Source organism: Pelobates fuscus, chromosome 3, assembly GCF_036172605.1.
Source record: "Pelobates fuscus isolate aPelFus1 chromosome 3, aPelFus1.pri, whole genome shotgun sequence".
Lineage (NCBI taxonomy): Eukaryota > Metazoa > Chordata > Amphibia > Anura > Pelobatidae > Pelobates > Pelobates fuscus.
The window spans coordinates 33,709,851-33,731,773 of NC_086319.1; the positions used below are offsets into that span (position 1 = coordinate 33,709,851).

The 21,923-nt window shown below is 40.4% G+C and overlaps 2 protein-coding genes across 4 annotated transcripts in view; one reads left to right on the top strand and one right to left on the bottom strand.

The window, feature by feature from the left end:
• Positions 1-20,086, top strand: part of LOC134602220 (uncharacterized) — an 81,881-nt gene extending 61,795 nt beyond the window's left edge. For both annotated transcript variants that reach the window (XM_063446882.1, XM_063446883.1), the window contains exons 9-14: positions 3,183-3,325; positions 9,468-9,528; positions 9,865-10,073; positions 11,900-12,086; positions 17,614-17,709; positions 19,523-20,086. In XM_063446882.1, coding sequence (XP_063302952.1) covers positions 3,183-3,325; positions 9,468-9,528; positions 9,865-10,073; positions 11,900-12,086; positions 17,614-17,709; positions 19,523-19,663 — 837 coding nt within the window. In that variant the 3' untranslated portion in view covers positions 19,664-20,086. The remainder of the gene's footprint in view (positions 1-3,182; positions 3,326-9,467; positions 9,529-9,864; positions 10,074-11,899; positions 12,087-17,613; positions 17,710-19,522) is intronic.
• ZNF277 (zinc finger protein 277) overlaps positions 20,063-21,923 on the bottom strand; it is a 65,139-nt gene continuing 63,278 nt past the window's right edge. For both annotated transcript variants that reach the window (XM_063446885.1, XM_063446884.1), the window contains exon 12: positions 20,063-20,581. In XM_063446885.1, coding sequence (XP_063302955.1) covers positions 20,395-20,581 — 187 coding nt within the window. In that variant the 3' untranslated portion in view covers positions 20,063-20,394. The remainder of the gene's footprint in view (positions 20,582-21,923) is intronic.

The following is a 21,923-nucleotide window of genomic DNA, read 5'->3' on the forward strand; positions in this document are numbered from 1 at the left end:
GAGAATTCTAGTCTAAAAACAACTGGCAGTTACAAACATATTTACTGCAGAGCTCATACCTGCGCTACACAATACAGCACGCACAGTGATTTTCTAAATTATAGCTTGTGTGGTCATTCGGTTACTCCGCATCTAATGTGATTAAGTCATTGCAAACATCACTGAAATAATCCTTTAGTTTTTTTCTTTTTACAAAAAAAAAACATGTTTGTGTACCGTTCGCTTGCTCTACTCAGGGCCGGATTAACATAGGGGCTGATGGAGCTGCAGCTCCAGGCCCAGGCCCATGGAATAGGCCCATTGATTTTCAAAAAAAATTTTTTTTTTTTTTTACATTTTTTTTTTTTTACACACTACGCTTAGGGTTGCCAGGTATTTCTCATGTATTTCTTAGGGTTGCCAGGTATTTCTCAGAAGTATTTCTCAGGTATTTGAGGCTTCCTAGCCGGTGCCGGTATTGCAGTAATACCGGCAATACAAATGTCTGTCTCAGTATAAACAGAGATTATTCTGCAGTACCAGCGCCGGCCAGTAGGGGCCGCTGTTTGTGTGGATAGAGGCAGTGATAAGAAGTTACGGCATCTCCCTCCCTGCCTCTCTCTACTCACTGATCCGCGGGGGAGCAGCTCTGCACAGAGAGTCCAGACAGCAGCTCCAAGACATGGGGATGCTGAGACATTGGGACACTGGGGAACATGGAGACCCTGAGACACTAGGGACACAGTGGCCCCATGTCTCGCAGTGGCCACTAGTCTGTGTCCCCATGTCTCCCAGCCACTGTCCCTAGTGTCTCAGTGGCCCCATGTCTCCCAGTGTTACCATGTGTCCCCATGTCTCTAAGTGTCCCCTAGTGTCCTAGTGACATTGGGACATTGGGAGACATGGGGACACAGACTCTAAGGGACACTGGAAGACATGGGGATACAAACATTAGGGAACACTGGGTGACATGGGGACACTGAGACACTAGGGGACAATGAGAGACATGGAAACACTGGGAGACACAAGGAGACATGGGGACACTGGGCGACTTTGAGACCTAGGAGACATGGGGCACTCCCAGTGTCCCCACATCTCCCAGCCAGTGTCCCTAGTATCTCAGTATCCCCATGTGTCCCTGGTGTCTGTAGTGTACCAGTGTCCCTAGTGTTTCCTAGTCTCCCAATGTCCCCTAGTCCCCCAATGTCCCCATGTCTCCTAGTGTCTCAGTGTCCCCTAGTATAAAAGAAAAAATCTCAGGCACTCACTGTAATAGATTTAGGCAGGTTTATTGGACACCGCAACGTTTCGACCTTTACCCAGGTCTTTATCAAGTCTCTAATGTCCCCTAGGTATCAGTGTCCCCTATGTATCAGAGTGTCTCAGTGCCCCATGTCTCTCAGTGCCCCATGTCTCTCAGTGCCCGTAGTGTCTGTGTCCCCTAGTATAAAATAAAAAAATCTCAGGCACTCACTGTGATAGCTTTAGGCAGGTTTATTGGACACTGCAACATTTTGACCCGTACCCAGGTCTTTATCAAGTCTCCAGTGCCCCCTACATATATCACAGTGTCTCAGTGCCCCATGTCTCCCAGTGTCCCCTCGTGTCCTAGTGACATGGGGACACTGGGAGACATGGGGACACAGACACTAAGGGACTGGGAGACATGGGGACACAGACATGCACCCTTTTTGTGTATGTTCGCCCTTTCGGACGTTCTGGTTATGTGATTTGTGGCAGTGGCCCACCCTTTTACCGCATCCATAGACTTCCTGCTTTACTGGACACTGCTGTTAGGGGGTATGGGTTTACTTGAAAGATGAAAGCGTGAGATTAGCAAAGGGTTTGTGTTTTCTCATAGTTGCATCCTATGAGTTTCCCTCCAGCACCATCTCCATCAGATACATGACGCTTAGGAGGTAGGACTGTTTTAGTCTTTTTGGTCAATAAGATTTTGTAATTAGGCCCATCATAATTATCAGCACCAGGCCCACTGGGCTCTTAATCCGGCCCTGGCTCTACTGAGCATTTTTCATCAGCTATTCCAGGATTGCCCAACTTAAGAAGTTAATGAAAACAACTGCAATTTTGTTAAGAATTATAGAGAGAAAAAAATAAAATGACTTATGTTAAACAGAATGATAGATTAGTAACTATATAACTTAAAATGATTTTTAAACTATTCACTACCAAGTTCTTTTCGATAATAACACGGGCACGGCAAATCATCGTAGAAAGTAAAAAGCAGTTTCATGTTTATATTTCCGTGTAGGGATATTAATAAATGAAATAATGTAAACATACACAATTTATTATTTTTCCTTTTTTCGTTCATTCTTTACAAAATTTCGGGGGTTAAAAGGTTTTACAGAGTCTAGAGTGTTTTCATAAAATAATAAATTAAATCATAGTCACACATAGGTGTGTGAAGTAGGTATGAGCAAATAAATGAATAACATTTTTCAAATCCTCTGATTACGGGTATTTGTAAAGAACATAGCAACATTTCTGACATTGCAGTATTGTAAAAAAATAAAATAAAAATAATACCACCAGAATGTAAAATTGGCTATATGTTGCCATTATTTCCACATACAGTGCCTTGCAAAAGTATTCACCCCCTGGGCATTTTTTGTGTTTTGTTGCCTCACAACCTGGAATTAACTTGGCTTGTTTGAGGATTTGCATCATTTAATTTACAGAACATGCCCACAACTTTGAAGATTTTTTTTTTTTTTTATTGTGAAGCAAACAACAAATAGGACAAAATAACAGAAAAAGTCAATGTGCATAACTATTCACTCCCCTAAAGTCGCTTTGGATAAGTCTCTATTAACTTGCCACATCTTATCACTGGGATTTTGGCCATTCCTCCTTGCAAAACTGCTCCAGCTCCTTCAAGTTGGATGGTTTGCGCTTGTGAACAGCAATCTTTAAGTCTGACCACAGATTTTCTATTGGATTGAGGTCTGAGCTTTGACTAGGTCATTCCAACATATTTACATGTTTCCCCTTACATGTTGCTTTAGCAGTGTGTTTGGGGTATTATTAGGCCCCGACATGTCTCCATGCTATTCTCATCCCTACCCTCTTGTGTTTTTTTAGATCCCATAGATGTATTTCAGCAGTGTCCCCAATGTATGTACCTTAAGAAAGCCATTCAGTGAACAATTCTAACACTACATGTTTCTCTTGTTTGATAGGAAGATGTGTATGAAGGGACTCTACCTATCATTAAGTCTTGTGCAGATGGTTACAATGTATGCATTCTGGCATATGGACAGACAGGGTCGGGAAAGACATACACTATGATGGGAAATGACCAAAAACCCGGTGTCAATATCAGGTGAGAATGTATGTGTTAAGGAACAATGACAATCTATACCTTCATGACAATATGTTCTGTTAGAATCCTATCTTGGAAACTGGAGTATCTCACTCATAACGACAGCTTGAGATGGGGCTGTGATATGGTATGTAAAAATGACAAAACATAAAATCAACTCAAATCACTCATAACCTTACATAATGAATAATTACATTTAAAAAGACAATCAGTAGAAGAAATAGTAAACATTTATAGTAAGCCAGATGACGCTCTCATTCCTTATAAATTATATACTATTTTCAGCTAAATAAAATTAAAATGTATTAAGTGTAATATAATCTAGCTTATGTAACACTTATAAATTGAAAACAATTGTGGAAAGTTTAGCATTAAATTAAACAATAAATATCACTAATAATGTATGTGGACATTCTACTCCTGCAATCTGCCATTTTCTTTTAAAATGTATTTTAATTGTCTGGTGGACCCCAGGTAAGTTTTAAACCATTCTTAAACATCTTAACTACTTACCCTGGGAGTCAAGCACGTCACATCTGGCTGCATAACCACTACAGCGGTACTGTTCCTTTAAAGAGTTGTCAATTTACATCACTATCCATTTCACTCCTGGCACAGCCAAGGTACACAATGCAAATGTGGAGGTGAAACTGGAACATTGATTCTGTTTTTCCTATTTTCTCTGTGTTCTGACTGACAGATATAAAGAGCAGAGTTTGGTTAGATAAGATGTTGGTTCCTAGCGTTGATAAAAAAATATGGCTTCACATCATGACGTATGGGTTCATCCCCAAAGTGTTGAAAGCAGCCCAAACAGAAGAAGGCAACATGTAGAGCCATCTGGACCTGTGGGACTGTACCCATCATCACAGGTGCACCTGCTGCAACTCTCATAGTGATATCACTGTGCTTTGGTAAAGTTTTATAAACTTGTCTGGAAAGATACAATGAAAAACTCTACCATAAACGTGATTAAGCAGATTTTGTGAAAAGTAATGATTCAGGCTAGATAGGAGTTAACCCTTTTGAGTGTTCATTAAATAACATGCTTTACGGTGACATTCCAGGCGTACGCACATACGTGCACACTGCCTCCTGGCATCTGATGGGTTAAATGCATAATTTAAGGCAGTCAGTAACAATTTTAGAGATCGACAACAGATAACTAGTTTATTAAAGGTGCCACAGGATTCATTATGGTTTCTGTTGCCAGGGGCTCCATCTGCTAATATATTCCCAGAAGGATTCTTTCTGCAGACAGGCCTGGCTCCCTGATGCTAAGATTGTTATTAAGAGCGGGAGAATGCTTGCAAAACAGAATAGAAAAAACAGAATCTTTTATATGCTAATTCCAAATGATGACTTCTACAGACTGACAGTAATTAAGCAGTTATAACAAAAATCATTCATAGTTGCAGACTGTGCATTTTACAGGTCAGTGTAAAGTTACGCACGTTTCACGATGACAGTGCTAATCGGGTAAATGAACATGACTGTAGTACTTTTGAACATGTTAATCTGGATATTATAGCAGCAGTGGGGCTTTTTATAGCAAAGTATGTTCATAACCCCACCTCTCATAGAGAAAGTTCTGCTAGACCTCTAAAATTAGGGCTCTGGAGAGTGGACAAGGGAATTTGTACATTTAAAGGGACACTCCAGGCACCCAGACCACTTCTGCCCATTGGAGTGGTCTGCGTGCCAACTCCCACTGCCCTTAACCCTGCAACTGTAATTATTGCAGTTTTTATAAACTGCAATAATTACCTTGCAGGGTTAAGTCCTCCCCTAGAGGGCACTTCCTGGTCCATAGCTCAGGTTTTCTGTGCTATAGCGTCGCTGGACGTCCTCACGCTGTGTGAGGACCTCCAGCGTCGCTAAAATCCCCATAGGAAAGCACTGAAAAGCATTTTCAATGCTTTCCTATGGAGAGGTCTAATGCGCATGCGCGGCATTGCCGTGCATGCGCATTAGGTCTCCCCAGCCGGCAGGCGAGATCAGTATCCCCCACCGGCTGATGTAATGAAGGGGAGGAGCGGCAGCGGACATGGGGGACATGTCGCTGCCTCTGGTAAGTGACTGAAGGGGTTTTCACCCCTTCAGCAACCGGGGATGAGAGGTGGGAGGGAGAGGGTACCTGCAGTGCCAGGAAAACGGATTGTTTCCTGGCACTGGAGAGTCCCTTTAAGGCCACACTGCGGAGCAAAGTTTTTTTTATATTTATATATATATATAAATACATTTTAAAAAATAGCGGACTTGGGAAACTGCAAAGCTATATGTCCTACAAACTCCAACTGGCCACCCTCTCAAAAAATACTGCCCTTAAAGGGCACCTGTCATGCCTCAAATAATGTATACTCATTAGATTGAGCATAAGATTTTATCAATACATAGATACATCTTTAAATACATAGATACATATTCTAAAATAGTTTCTTCTCCCAGCTGTCAGTCAATGCGTCGGTGTGCCGAGGCTTGACTGACTAGGGAAAGCACAAATTACTTCCCTCTCCTCTCTCTTTACATAGCAACTGAAGCACATATACTGCAGTTGCCATGGAAACACCCATGCCGGAGTTTCTCGCGCTTGCTAGGGAGTATAGGAACGGAGTGAAGTGATGTCAATCAGGTCAGATGCCGGCAACAAAGCCAGCGTGCCGACGTCTCTAACGAGACCCCCCTGCGTGGGGATGCGTCCCAAGCACGGCAAATCAAAGAAGGAGGAGGAGGAGCCTAGGTGGAGCAGAGGACGGCCAGGAGGTGGGTGTTATACGAAGAGTAGCAACCACGAAGAGGCGCTGGAATGGAGGAAAAGTGAGAATCTTTATATTTTACATTGAATACACCACATATCTTTATGTATTCAATGTATATCGGAGTGATTTCAGGTAAGTTGATTATCGCTTAACATCAAGCATTACTAAATGTACCCTGATCTACACATTCCATCTATGATGAGGCTGCCTGTAATGTTCCTTTAACCTTTCACCTTCAAATTCAAAGCCTGTACCAAGTAATTAAATATATTACTGAAACAGTAAGTTGTTTATTCTTCATTTTTGTATCAGCCAACAATAACAAAAGATCCAAGGCATCAGGTTAGATTAAAAGAAAATAATTCAATGTTTGCTGCTTTGATAATTAAATAATGTGATATAAACATCACTTAAAATATGTTCTAGATCAGGGGCAGGGGAGGGCTGGCACCCTTAGGCCTGGGGGGCAAATCCAGTCAAGTGGCCCATTGCACCAAGAGGAGAGTAAAAACACCTTTCCCATGTGATTGAAAGTGTGTGTGTGTGTGGGGGGGGGGGGGGGGGGGGGGGGGGGAGCAGTCACCTAAACAGACAATCAATGACAGGCACACACACTTGCTGATTTGGCACACACTAAAAAACACACACTCACTGACAGGCACACAGACACACACAGAAAGACACATTGTTACAGGCATACTGACTCAGACAGACAGACATACTGACACACACAGGCATACTGGCTGACACAGACAAATTGGCACACACACAGAGACATACTTGCATACTGACACACACACAGAGATACATACTGGTAGTCACACAGACACACACAGAAAGACACACTGTTACAGGCATACTGACTCAGACAGACAGACATACTGACACACACACACACAGGCATACTGGCTGACACACACACAGACAAACTGGCACACACATAGACAGACATGCTGACGCACACACAGACAGACATACAGGCACACACATAGACAGACATACTGATGCACACACACATACATACTGATGCGCACACACAGACATACTGACATACTGACGCACACACACAGACATACTGGCATACTGACGCTGACACACACAGACATACTGACACACACAGACATACTGATGCACACACACATACATACTGATGCGCACACACAGACATACTGACATACTAACGCACACACAGACATACTGACATACTGACGCACACACACACAGACATACTGGCATACTGACGCTGACACACACAGACATACTGACACACACAGACATACTGACACACACAGACATACTCATACACACAGACATACTCATACACACACCCCCAAACTTTACACTTTTAAAACCAGTGGACAGGGGCTGAGTAAGGGGACAGGGCTGTAGTGGGGGACAGGGGGTGGTAGTGGAGGGTATAAGCTGTAATTGGGGGTTTAGGAAATGTACGGGGGGATAGGGGCTGAAGCAAGTTGATGGCTACAATTTGGGAAAGGGGCTGTGGTGTGGGTAATATGGGTTGCAATTGGGGGAGAGGGGCTGTAGTGGGGATGTTATGGGGCTGTGGTGGGGGACATGGGGCTGAGGAAGGGGGCAGGAGCTGAGATGGGGGAAAGGAGCAGGGAAAGGGTGGGACAGGGGCTGACCAAGGGGACAGGGGCTGACCAAGGGGACAGGGGCTGAGGTAGGGGACAGGGGCTGACTAGGGGGACAGGGGCTGAGGAGGAGGGACATGGGGCTGATGAGGGGGGACAGGGGCTGAGGTAGGAGCTGACTAAGGGGACAGGGGCTGACGAAGGGTAGGTGGGGACAGGGGCTGAGCTGTGGACAGGGGCTGAGGTGGGGACAGGGGCTGAGATGGGGACAGTGGCTGAGGTGGGGACAGGGGCTGAGATGGGGACAGGGGCTGCGATGGGGACAGGGGCTGCGATGGGGACAGGGGCTGCGATGGGGACAGGGGCTGAGATGAGGACAGGGGCTGCGGTGGGGACAGGGGCTGAGATGGGGACAGGGGCTGAGATGGGGACAGGGGCTGAGGAGGGGACAGGGGCTTACTAAGGGGACAGGGGCTGAGGATGGGGTACAGGGGCTGAGGAGGGGGGACAGCGGCTGACTAAGGGGACAGGGCTGAGGAAGGGTGACAGGGGCTGAGGTAGGGGACAGGGGCTGAGGAGGGGACAGGGGCTGAGGAGGGGGCAGGGGCTGACTAAGGGGACAGGGACTGAGCAGGGGACAGGGCTGAGGAGGGGAATGAAAAAACACTAAAGTGTATTTCCCCCCTCCCCGAGTCTTACCTTAGGCCAGGGAGGGGTGGACAGCAGCCAACAGGAGCAGCAACCAGCAGCAGCCAGTGAAGTCGTCCTCTCCTGATGATGTCAGGAGGAGGGCCGTGACTTCCTCTGCTCTTCTCCCAGACTCCCCAGCGGTCCTGTGAGAAGAGCAGTGGAAGTCACGCCCCCTCCTCCTGACATCATCAGGAGAGGCCGGCCGACTCCACTGACTGCAGACGGCAGGAAGAGTGAGGTAAGTTGAAAAATCTGACTCCTCAGCCAGAAGCAGGGGATTCAGATTTTTCCTTTTTTTGCTGGGTGTGGGCGGCCCTGGGTTTAGGGCGGCCTGGGGGGCAATTGCCTCCCTGCCCCCCTTCCCAGCCCGCCCCTGATCAGGGGTGCCCACAAGGTAGATACCCAGATGTTGTAGAGCTACAACTCCAAAGATGTTTTGCATGTAATTTAAAATGACAGAGCATAATGGCAGCTGTAGTTTTAAAACATTTACCTTTTGGGTACCTCTGTTCTAGATCATTGTCACAAACAAGGATTCTGAGAGAGTTAATGGCAGCGAGTAAAGAAAGTGCTCAACTTTAAGTCGAAATAAAAGTGTGCTGTTTAATTCGTTGTCATAGTAAAGTGTAACATGCACAGGGGGGCAAGCTATAACTCTAAACCAAGTGCTTCTTTATTCAAAACCTTTATTTTACCTGTTTATTTCAACGATTTGATTTAATTCTGATGTGTGTAACCTCCACATCAGCTGCTCGTATGAAAGTGGTAAGATTCTCTTTGGTAAAATGGTCATAATTGATTTTACATCTCCAAAAAACAAAATCGGTCAGTACAACCTCAATATGAAAAGGGTCTGACCTACCGCACAGCCCATTGTCAGAGAAAATACGGTTCTGTTAACATATAACGTTTTCAACCAGTTGGCAGCAGTGGGATGAGATTTGTGTGAAAATATGACATTGTTTATATGGTTTTATTTATCAGAACAATTGCTGTAAAAAACACAAAAACAAACAAACAAACAAAAAAAAGCCTGTTTCCATATAAAGAACAAACCATGCCATTTCATCTTTTTTTTTTTTTTTTTAATGACCATAGGAGTATCAGGGAACTCCTACGCATTTGCCAAGAGAGGGAAAGAATTAAATACACCATTAAGGTAAGTTATAATGAATCCCATTGTTGTCATTTTTTTTTAAATCAATTGTTTTCTTTCTTTCCTTTCTTTTTTTTTTTTTTGAGTATATTCCAAAAATAGCTTAACTCAGTAGGGTACTTGCATAAATTCTGAATGAATGCCTTGGAAAACGTAGATCGCAAACTCTTTGAGTGTCAAGGTTGCTCTTTACTGGCATAGGTGATAGTGTGTCCAACAAAGAGTTTTGATTGGTTAAATTGAACCCCCACAATTAAAACAAAGGAATTTAAGAACTCCCTCTGGTTCAGTGGTAATCAAGGCCCTGCCCTGAATGTATATTTTTCAATAATTAATTAGATTTCAATGCTGGAAATTTACAATGAAACCCTGAGGGATCTTCTCTCACAAAATGGTAACACACAACTGGAGATCAGATCACAGGGGAAAACCGTTTTTATGCCTGGATTAACTGAAACGGAGGTACTGACGGAAAACGACATAAAAACGACCATGTCTCTGGGCGAGAAGAACAGGACAGTAGCATCAACCAAGATGAATACTGAAAGGTAATTTGGATTTTTTTTTTGGATATTGCGTGAAATATTTAAGTTAGTGGCATGGTTATTCAGAAAATATAAGTCACAAATAAAAAGCATTTGTGTTAAATAAATATAAAATTTATATTTTAAAGGTATTTTAAATAAAGACTTAGTATATTTTACAATTGTGCATGTTTTATTGGGAAAATTCAAACATGTTCATAGTGAGAGATCTAGACCAGTGTTCTCCAACCCAGTCCTCATGGACCACCAACAGTCCAGGTTTTGTCAGTATCTCCATTGAAATAAAATGGGGAAATACAGAAATCTTGGACTGTTGCTGGTTGATGAGGACTGGATTGAGGAACACTGATCTAGACCACCATAATTAATACATTTGAATTCATGGTTTTTTTAAGGCATATTTGGGATTGGGATCTTCTGAACTCCTAATTATACATTTTTTATTGTTCAGGTGAGAAAGGGAGCAGGTGTCTGAAGGTATTCCTTCACCCACCACCCTTGAGCAAAAGGAAGTGTCCTTTTATTTTAGAAGATCCTTTGGGCCAGCCATTTTTTTTATCAGGGACAGGGAAACAAGCAAGGGACAGCAATGGCTTTATCAATTCTTACAATGTTGTCCATGATGTAGACGTAGGAGATGCCATGCAAATTTTGCCATTTACAGTCAACAAATGTATCATGGGATTACAGGTTTATTCATAAGATTGAACCCCAGAAACAGAGAAATGTGTAATAATTAAGCTAAATGAACTAGTTTCATGAGTCTTTTTCTCATGCTATATTATCAGGTTATAAATATGTTTAGAAATGACATATCTGAACAACATTGCACATTAAATTCACATGAAACTGACAATATCTGTTGAATTGTGTCCAAATACACATAGCTGATACACGATTCTGGACTAGTGAGATAATGGTATACATGTGAAGTTGCGAGGTGCATATGTGATAAAAGTAAGATTAATAAACCATATACAGACAATTTTGAAAGGTTGGCTGTCATCATTATTCAGTGTAAACCACACATTATATCTGTTGATCAAAAATGTAGAAGAGTGACAATAGGATAATATATCTTATAGTAGGAAGATCCCAGGTGAATAAAACACATTCAAAACTGCTTAATTGTTGCAGATCCACCACACCCACATTCTAAATGATCTATATGCATTACAGCATAGAATATTGTCTTTTAAGGGTTAATCTAGGTTAAAATATAACCATATATTGTAAACCACTGCTTTTTGGCAGTAAAGATAGTAATAGCAAGACAATGGAAGTCGCATCTTCCTTTCCAGAGGAGTCAGCTTGTTAATCAAATTTTATTCCAACTTCGAATGGAAAAAGATTTACCGGTCTCCTCCATACATCTTATAAATAAACAAGACCAATACATTAATTGGATTCGAATTCTGGAAAATAAATGAATTGATTTCTAGTTTTCGATAGATAATTACATTACAGTGATGTTTTTTCTAATGTTTAGACTGACCATTGCCCATACTTATTCTGACAGCAGTTCTAAAATAAAGAATTTATCTTTTTATAAAGATATTCCCAGCTGTTTAGTTGGGGAATTAATCTTATACTCTAGATTAGAACAGTTGTAATAAATGCAAATTATATGTTGTTATTGTCACACTTGTTTTTGTCTTGTATGTAAACTGCACTAGTTTGTCATATGTACGATAAAATGAGAAAACATTTTTCAATAAAAAGATAAATGAAAATAAATAAATAAAATATAACCATATGATTGTATTGCATGATTAAAGACACAGAGAGGAGTCTTTGTCTGAGGATTCATTGGTTGCTTTCTCTTAAAGCTCACGTTCTCATCTCATGGTGATCTTACGAGTAAATGGGGTGGACAGTGTCTCCGGAGTTGTCTCTTCTGCAATGCTTACGTTATGTGACTTGGCTGGCTCTGAACGTATTTCTAAGACTGAAGCAACAGGCCAACGTTTGGTGGAGGCTGCAGCCATAAATAAGTCTCTGACTGCGTTGGGACAGGTATTGCTAGGCATTACTAGAAAACATTTTGTGAACACAGTTCAGATATTAAAGAGAACATGAAAAATCATGAGGTTTTAAATGTCAAGCAAAAAGTTCAAAGTAAATGCTACAAATATACAGATTTGTATTGTCTGTTAATTAATGTGCACCCTTCTGTGCTGATTTAAAGGGACACTATAATCACCAGAACCACTACATTATACTGTATTTGTTCTGGTGGGTAGAATCATTCCCTTCAGGCTTTTTGCAGTAAACACAGTCTTTTCAGAGAAAATACAGTGTTTACATTACAGCCTAGGGATACCTCCACTGGCCACTCCTCATATGGCTGGCATGGACAAAAAAAAATTGGTTCGGAAATTCGGATAAGTAAAAAAATTAGTCTGCTTCAGCAATTGAGACCAATGGCATTCGGTTTGGTTCGTCACTTCGGATATTCGTAAGCATCCAAATTTCAGAATGGCATGAAATTCGTATGAATGTACATTCGGGATGAAACGAATTGCACATGTCTACTTTATATAAACTATATAATATTTGGCTAAGGATGTTTGTCTGATGCAGTCATGTGCAGTAGAGACTGCGCGAGACTGCATTGGACAAAATTCCATGCCAGGCGGCGAGGGAGCAAAGTACTTACTGTACTCTTGCAGCACAGCTCCCTCACACGTTCTTCAGGGTCCGCTGGCAGCCACGATGTGACGCATACAGGATATTACGTCACTGAACAAAAGGAATTAGCTTATTGGTCAAGATTCCTGTCATCATTCACGTAATTTTCTCTCCCTCTCTCTTGTGTTGACTCTTTTCAGAAATCACTTTGGCACTTCTGAACTACCGAACTTCGGACATTCATAAGCATCCAAATGTCCGAATGGCATTAAATTCATACGAATGTACATTCTGACGAAACAAATTGCACATGTCTAGCTACTAGAGCTGCTTCCTGCGGCAGTGGTGCACAGTGTGTCTGACATTCAGTGTCCACCCTCTACCAGCAGACACTGAACTTTCCTCATAGAGATGCATTGATTTAATGTATCTCTATGAGGAGATGCTGATTGACCAGGGCTGTGTTTGGCTTGTGCTGGCTCTGATCTGCCTCAACAGTCTCAGACAATCCTATGGGAAAGCATTGTGATCGGCTCAGATAATCACTTCTGATGTCAGCCAACCATGCATATTAGGGGCAGAGCCAGCAGCTGCAGACCTGAATACAAGTACGATTTTACTATATTTAAGGGGCGAGGGAGGGGAGTAAGGAGGGATAGATGGTGATTTTAATACTATAGGGTCAGGAATACCTTTGTGTTCCTGACCCTATAGTGTTCCTTTAAAATACATTCATGCTTACCTGATAAATTAGTTTCCTTCTGGTTGTCACAGTCGGCAAATACCATATTTGTAGAGAAATGTCTTTTAATAAAGATATACACGTCATTTGGAGCTTTTACTAACTGCTGACCAAGTTGAGAAGAAAACTATACTTTAGTGATTTGTTTAACCCCTTAAGGACCAAACTTCTGGAATAAAAGGGAATCATGACATGTCACACATCCTTAAGGGGTTAAAAACAAACCTTTACTTTTGCTGCTTATTGTAACCGATCCCTGTACCCACAGGAACATGCTTATAGTGGCCTTTTTAGTACCTGTTTGAATCACTCACCACCACTCAGTACAACTGAAGCAAAAGGTGTACAAATCTGTCTGCATTTTCGTTTGTCACTTTATAAAATCTACAGCGTTATTCACTAAAATACAAATGGGCTCATGCTGGTTGGGGTAAAACCATTCATTAGGGTATGGATTCATTCACAATATGTACCAATATGCAGATTGTGCAGAGCATGCTCTGAATGGGCCTGAATTAGGTCAATATTTCAAACAGATCGATTACTTACCCTGTAACCACATGCATTCACCCACCAACCCATATGCTATCATCACCCATTCACATACATCCCCACACGGTTATACAAATGACATACAACACATGCACAATATAGGAGTGGACAAATAAACTGGGGATGGGGGGAGGAGGGGAAGGGACAGGCTAATTAGTGACACCAATAAAATGCTGCACCCAGATGTCACTGACACTTCGTTCACCCCCTCTCTGAGATAGCCATTCTATATTTAGTTGCGAAGATTCTGTAAGGAAGGTTTTACGTACATACGGTGTGAGAAGCAGTGTTATTTTTAGATATTCAGTATTTGTTTAATTTGGCTTGGTATGAAAGGTCTTCCAAATTACACTAAGCATTCTTGTAATTATCTAGGTAAACACAGTTGCAGGGTATCAGCATCTCAATCATCCAAGAATCTTGTGTTAAATTCTTATTTACCTTGTGAAATAGTGCCATCTAGTAACTTAATAATGTACAATTCTTTTTTTTTTTTTTTAAACCCTCATATGTTTAGACTATATTAATAGTTGTGATAGATGTGTGAATGTTTTTTTTAATTTTTTATTAATTTTTGTATTTTGATTAATTTAGTTTTTGGGGCCCCCTTATTTACAAAAAAAAGTGCAAAAAGCTATTAAATTAACCTATAATCCTTGAAGGGACACACTCCTTGCTGGTCCACAATCCTTATGATAACAGAGACCTATTACTGAGCTATGATCTTTATATCCAATCATTTTATTTATTTTTTCATAGAGAAGCATTAAATTCCGTACTTGTCTATGAGAAGCATTGGTCACATTTGATGTCATCATGCAGTGTGTGATGACACCAAATATGAAGACCTTTATATATATAAAAAAAAAAAAAAAGCCTTGAATACGGAAGCACTTCCGGTGTGATAGCGCCATGTTTTCAGCCAAATGTGAACAATGCTGTTTTTTTTTAGAAATGGCAATGTTTTACATTGTCCAAGAAAAAGGACAGGGTGTTTGAACCAAACTACTTTATTAATATTCTTAATTCTTTATTAATATTAATTTTAGTGCATTGAGTGTCTCTTTAAATATGAGAGGAGAAATGTTTCTGAATGAGGAAAACAGATGATGGCCCTTTAAAGTGAGCTGTCTACATGTTATTGTGTATATTTTACAGTCTCTGATTCAAATTCTGCCTCTAGTTACTAGCGAAGTGAAAAATGTATCATGCATATGTCAACAAATTCCAGATCTGATCCGAAGAGCCACACTGCGTTTGCAGCATTGTGAAAGCAAGATGTCATCTTTGCAAACCTTCTAAATTATAGATGGTGTGTTTGCATTCTCTTTTCTTTATACCCGTTTAATAATATAATGCTGTTTTACAACACACACTGGCATACAATTTGGTAAACTGAAAATCCAGCAAAACATTTGCTCATTCTTACCTTAAGCATGTGGCCTAGAGTGGGCATATTGCTCTTTGAAAGAGTATTCTACTGCACAATACCATCAAATAGACATCTCAAGAATTCTCTGTTTTCATATAGGAACAGAGAATGGTGATGAGCAAGATAAGGGTGTATTTTATGTGAAAAAAATACATGTTTAAGTAGATTACAATTGCCAAAATATAAAATGTTAATTGCTACAAAAAACAAAACAAAAAATATTGAGATGCTGAACTAAAAGATATACGATACAAAATAAATCGTGCACATGGTGTGCTGGAAACTCTCTGCACTGATCTAGCCAGGCAGAGCAAGGCTTGGCTCATTGGCTGAGAGCACTCAGCTGACTCAGTTAGTGGGCGCCGCACCCTGTCTAGGAACGTCTGGCTCTCTGGAATTAGTATTGGAGTTGGGAAGGAGAGCCAGCAGACCCCAATTAAGAAAATCAAACTATTCAAATGTTGATGGAATAATCTGACTCCTTACAAGGGGGGTCTGCCAGGGCACTCCAGAAACCATAACCACTACAGCACACAGAATTGGTGTAGGTATTCCATAATCATGTCCGGTTTATCCAGAAAGTATCCAGCCATGTAATATGAAAAATAGAGACATTTATTGAAAAATATACAAGAAACATTGTCCATAGGACAATGACGCCTCAGTCCCCCTTCAAAGTAGGCCCCTTGAGACCTCACACAGTTCTCCCAGTGTTTCTTTTTGTGAAAAGCCAGAAGTCGCAAGGAGTCAAATATGGGCTTTAGGGGGCTGAGTCACCTGGGTGATTTGTGTACACTTATTTGCACTGCACTCATTGTATCGTCCCCGAAAGCCATCTGAATAGTTTTCGCAGATGTATGGTGAGCAGAGAGTAGGCACAATTGGCCTATAAACACCATGCAAATATGAATTTAATTGAGATTGCTAATGTAGAACTTCCACATCAGAAATATGGCAAGCTTGAGTTGGGACACCAGTACCTTATGAACCCACCAGTTTTGGTCTAAAAGCTTCAAAAAAGGTTTGACCCTTACTAGAAAAATTCAATCAATACTTCATATATGAACGTATGTCCATAGATGGGACAACACAGGGTTCAACCTTTATGGAGACATGAAAACCATTGGTAGACTACTGTCTACATCCACCTAAAAGCTCTTTTTATATCAGCACCTTATATTACTAGGGTACTGACCCCCACCCCTCCTCACTAATGACAAAAAAATGTGTGACCCAGGCTTGGGAAATGCTGGACAAAACACTGGGACCAAATTGGTCTGGTGTGACCACGACAGGATAATATGGTGGCAATGGTAGGACACAATTAGACTACTCCACTGTTTCTCCTCCTCTCGTTGCATTAATGTTTCCACATGGAACATCACAATACCATAATTCAAGACACTTATAGACATCCCAAGCTCACTAGCACTGAGTGATATAATTAACAATCGACCGGTGACACTTGTACACATGCAATATTAACACTATGTATATATAAACCCATGTAGGTATTTGGTGTTGAAAGTACTATCTGTACAACAAGTCTAACATGCCAGGCCTTAACCTCTGTCCAGAATATATATTTAACTGTACTGTGGTGACAGTTTAAAGATATTGAGGAGATCTCACTCCTGTGAAAGGCGAGCATAGACTAAAAATATATCCATGGATGTACCAAGATTATGTTTTAAATGATAAACGCAAATTGTAGATAAAAAAAAGCAAAAAATAAAAGCTGGTGATAGGTAATTATTGCGAATTGAACAACAAACTTCATTTAAGTATGGTATTGTATATTGGTATTGAGCTGATAACGTAATGTTATTGCAAAACATTATAGATTTCTTTCTACCTCCCCTTTTAATTTCCTATATCCTTACACTACTTATAATAATAAAATACAAGGTTTGACCCAGAACCAAGGGATACTAGCAGTATAACCAATGCAATTATAGTTACATCCCCCCTCTCATAATATTGTAAAGTGCTATGGAATCTGTTGGCGCTATATAAATGGCAATAATAATAATAACTGCATGTAGTGATTATGGTGCTTAGACAGTCCCTTTAAATTAATACGTTACATAACAGAGTTTCAGGAATAAACTCGTATGCATACGAATCAGGATATTTTCTTACAACATTAATTTAGTCACATCCCCTTAATCACTATTTCTTCACAGGTGTTTACAGCATTGAAGAGTAACTCGCTACACGTACCTTACAGAAACTGTAAACTTACTCATCTTCTCCAGCCATCTCTTAGCGGCCACGCAAAGGTAAAATAACATTTAAACGGTAACACTTGTCTTTCTATCCTATGCTAATCAACAAATGACGTAACACATTCAATCCAAACAACATGTATACTTGTGGGAACTTTCGTTTTACACTGAAAAAAATAAAAAAATAAAAGTAACATTTTTAAATCTAAAATCTCATTTGACCTTTTTTGCTCCAGAGCGTTTTTTTTCCCTTTAGCCTATTGAATTTTTTTTTTGGCACCCCGTGTGTCCTTCTGCATATCTAGACCCACCTTCTTAGTCTACACTATATAGTAACCCTTGTGTATCAAAGTTTATGGCTGCATTCTAGTGGCAAGAGATGAATGCTTCGAAACACACTACAGGTATTCATTGCAGACAGCAATAATCAGCTATAGAGTGTTCCTTTAATGTCTAATAAACTACAAAACCTCAAATGTTGGCGATTCTGAGACTTGGTTACTTATACATTTTATGTTTCACACCGATTAGGGCACACAATGTATATTCAGATTTTATATTATTTTTATAGATTTTATATTATTTTATTAATGTATATTCAGATTTTATATTATTTTTAGAGATTTTATATTATTTTATTTCTGTATATTCAGATTTTATATTATTTATAGGTGTTGCCAATTCCACCTCACATTTCTTTCAGTATGCAAATGCTTTCTGATGTAACAGTTGAATTAGAGTCTTAGACACACATTATCTCATAATTTACTGCACTGCTACTCACGACCACTGGAGGGGCTATTGTACTCATAATTTGCACGCAAATATTTTCTGCTACAGTATAAACTAATAGCTGAGGGAAGGCTTATACAAATGGAAGAGGTTATTAAGAATCGTTCTTTAATTAGATCTTTATGGTCTACAATTTTAACGCCTACCAGACTAATGAATAATAGGGTTACTCTTTTATGTGTATACTTAAAAAATAATAATTATTATTTAGCATACTCGAATGGGCATTGCTAATCAGGTCCCCTCCATTACACAGTTAAAAATAAAGCAATAAATGGACTTAAAGTCCAGCACCAGACGAACCCACCCCCCACCTGGTCTGCCTGCCCCATCTGATATCACTGCCTACCTTGCATAGTCCAATCAAATGCTTCCTATTGCACGGCAGGGGGACAGGAAAACAACACACACCAAAATAGGCAGGGTAAACATATAGCGTTAGAAATACACATCTGAGAGAAACACTGGAAGCAGCCAGTAATGCACAGCTTTGAGGTGAGACACTGCAAGTTGTCTGATATGCACTGCTTAGAGGAGGGGAACTCCCACAAAATAGAATCTTAAATGGACGCTATAGGCACCCAGACCACTTCGGCTCATTGAAGTGTTCTGGGTGCAGTGTCCAGGTTCCTTAAGCCTGCAATAGTAATTATTGCAGTTTAAGCACCTTCAATAATCTACCAGACAACCACAATAGGGACTTCCGGGTGGTTAGGCGATTTTTGGGCGCCTGACGCTGGACATTCTCATGCTATGCATGAGGGCATCCAGTGTCACCTAAAACCCCATAGGAAAGTATTATAAGATGCTATCTATAGGGGAAGTTCTAATGCGAGCTGTGCATGCGCATTAGGAGCAGAGGAGGAGCCTGAATAAGCGCCCAGGGACATCGGCGCATGAATCAGTTAAGTGACAGATGGGGTTTTTAACCACTTCTGCACCGGCGAGGCACTATAGTTTCCCTTTAATAAACTTATTCAGATTCCAGAGTGTATCTTGGAAATGTGGGTGCTTTGCAATATTTTACTATATTCATAGGTTTGCATAAATATGGATTTCTTTATTATTATTTCAGGCATGTGTTTTTGTGAACATTAGTCCAGATATAAGAGATGTTGGAGAAACCTTAAGCTCACTTCAGTTCGGCTCATCAATTCAACAAATAGCTCTAGGCAAGCCCATTCAGAATACAGCCTCTGTGAAGCCTAGTCACTGACTACATGCACCCAGAAAACAAATCTATGCTGACAGGATGGAGTATGATGGCTCGGTCATACAGCAAGGAGACATTTTCTAATCAGATACCGTTGGTTTTATACATTGTGTAATTACCCCAGTAATTGATCTAACGCAGCTGCTGACAATGTAGTGAATGCTGGTGTCTCAGGATCAAGTCTTGAAGGAAATTAAATATACGACAGATAAAACACAGACACGAATATCAAAGAACTCCTTTTGTAACCTTATAGTTGTAAATGCATAATAACAAATTATATGCAAGAGGGTTTTGATTTCTTCTAACTAAAGAATGACAGTCTCAGAATATCCAGCTGTGCTAATGCAAATGCAGTATGACTGATAAAGAAATGTAAAAAATGAAAACGCAAAGCAGGTGTGACATTAAAATCTGTCATTTTAATTGGGTGACTGCTTTCTTGACGGCTATTCAGGCCTTGCTACCATGTGCTAGATTTAAGCTGCTGTAACCTGCACAGCAGGCAGTCTTGACTTTAAATGAATACATGTGCTATCAAATAATGATTCGGGCTAAATAAAGGTACACCCTCGTATGGGGTGTATCCCAGAGTGCAAATCAAGAGCACTGCAAAGCCAGGAAAATTTGCAGTGTTCTATTTCTCAACACAGGGATTGCTTTCATTGTTCGTTTTGTATGCCTCCTTCAAAGGCAAACAGAAGATTCCGCTCCGGAGTGCAGAACTTGCAGATTTAACTTCTCAAAGCTTTGTCACGTAGAAGCTGATTTAATACACTGGTCTGCCTGAGCTCTTCAAGCTTTGAAAGATCCTCTCCAATAACTGGGATGTCTTCATTTTCATTCTCCGCTGTGAGTTCTCCTTCGCTGTCAGACAGGGTGCACAAAAGGGAGTCATTTTCGTAGGTGGGAAAGTAATACCTGGATAATGAATAGAAATGATCATTTTCAGATTTCAACATTCTAAAGTTATATATTAATATTTGTTTATACTTGCCGATTTCATTATGATGTTTATTTTATCACTTGCGTTATAGTAAACCAAACGTGAAAACTGGGGTCATAAATTATCTTCTATAAATGGTTAAATTCAGTTTCTGAAAGCAGATGGTCTGGTTTTACTTCAATCACTGTCATCCAGATGAGTAGAGAGTTAATGATCTAGACCTCTGTAGAGACAGACCTCTGTTATGCCACAATTGCAGGGAAAGACAAATAAGCCTGGAAAGCTCGACAATTATTGGAAAAAAAAAAAGATATGAATGGCCAAACTATAGCTTTTGTAAACAAATTACTTCTTAATCTCCTTTATTAAACAAAATATAATTTGATGCACAATGCAATAGTGAAAAAGCTGCTAATTTGTTGGTCCTCTGTATAAGCACATTTAGCATAACCTGCATCACTGGTCAGAAAGCCAAGACTTCCTGCAGAAAGCACAGATTTTGGATTTAAAGGAACATTTTGAGCACCGGCATAATTTAAACTGTCTAGGTTACCAAAAATAAGCCTTATTTAATTGGCTTCTCTATAGCTCCCTGTGAGTGTGAATCTTATATTTATTTTTTCCCTGGGCGCTCGTTTTCACAAAATTCATAAAAAATGGACATAGAAGAACGAAATGACGGCACACAGATATTCTGGCACGAAGGAGAAACGATAATAAATATATGTAGAGCACCAACTTAGGAACAAAAGAAAATCAGGGAGGCATAGCCTTTTATAGTAATTCCAGCACCACCTAGGGAGCTCACATTAAAGCATGCCGTTTTCTGCAGTCAGAATGATATATTATTAAATCTATAAGTAGAATTGGATAACCAACTCTTAAATTTTTTTTTATATATTGAAAAATAGGACCTTAAAAGCTACAACAAATTTTCTGAAGGGTTCCTACAAGCACGAACTAAAGGCAAGTGGCAATGGAGGGAGAGTATGATTATTAGGATACAGGGGGCATAAGGAAAGGAAAACCAAAATAAATGAAATAAAAAAAACTAATTGAAAGGACCGCTGTAAGTGCATTGAATAGGTTTTGATATGTTTTGGCCTCATTTTTATGCTGTGTTGGCTGAGTCAGCTCAGCCATTGAGAGATCAGTGTGACCTGAGCTGCTCACTTGACCCCACCAGTACAGGCAACCAATGTCACCTTAATTATCTGTATAGTATGTCAAAACCATGCTAAGGGGAGTGGGTACCAATAATTAAAGGACTTGGTTTTAGACTGCAATGAAATCTGCAGCTTAGCTCCTGAGTATGTA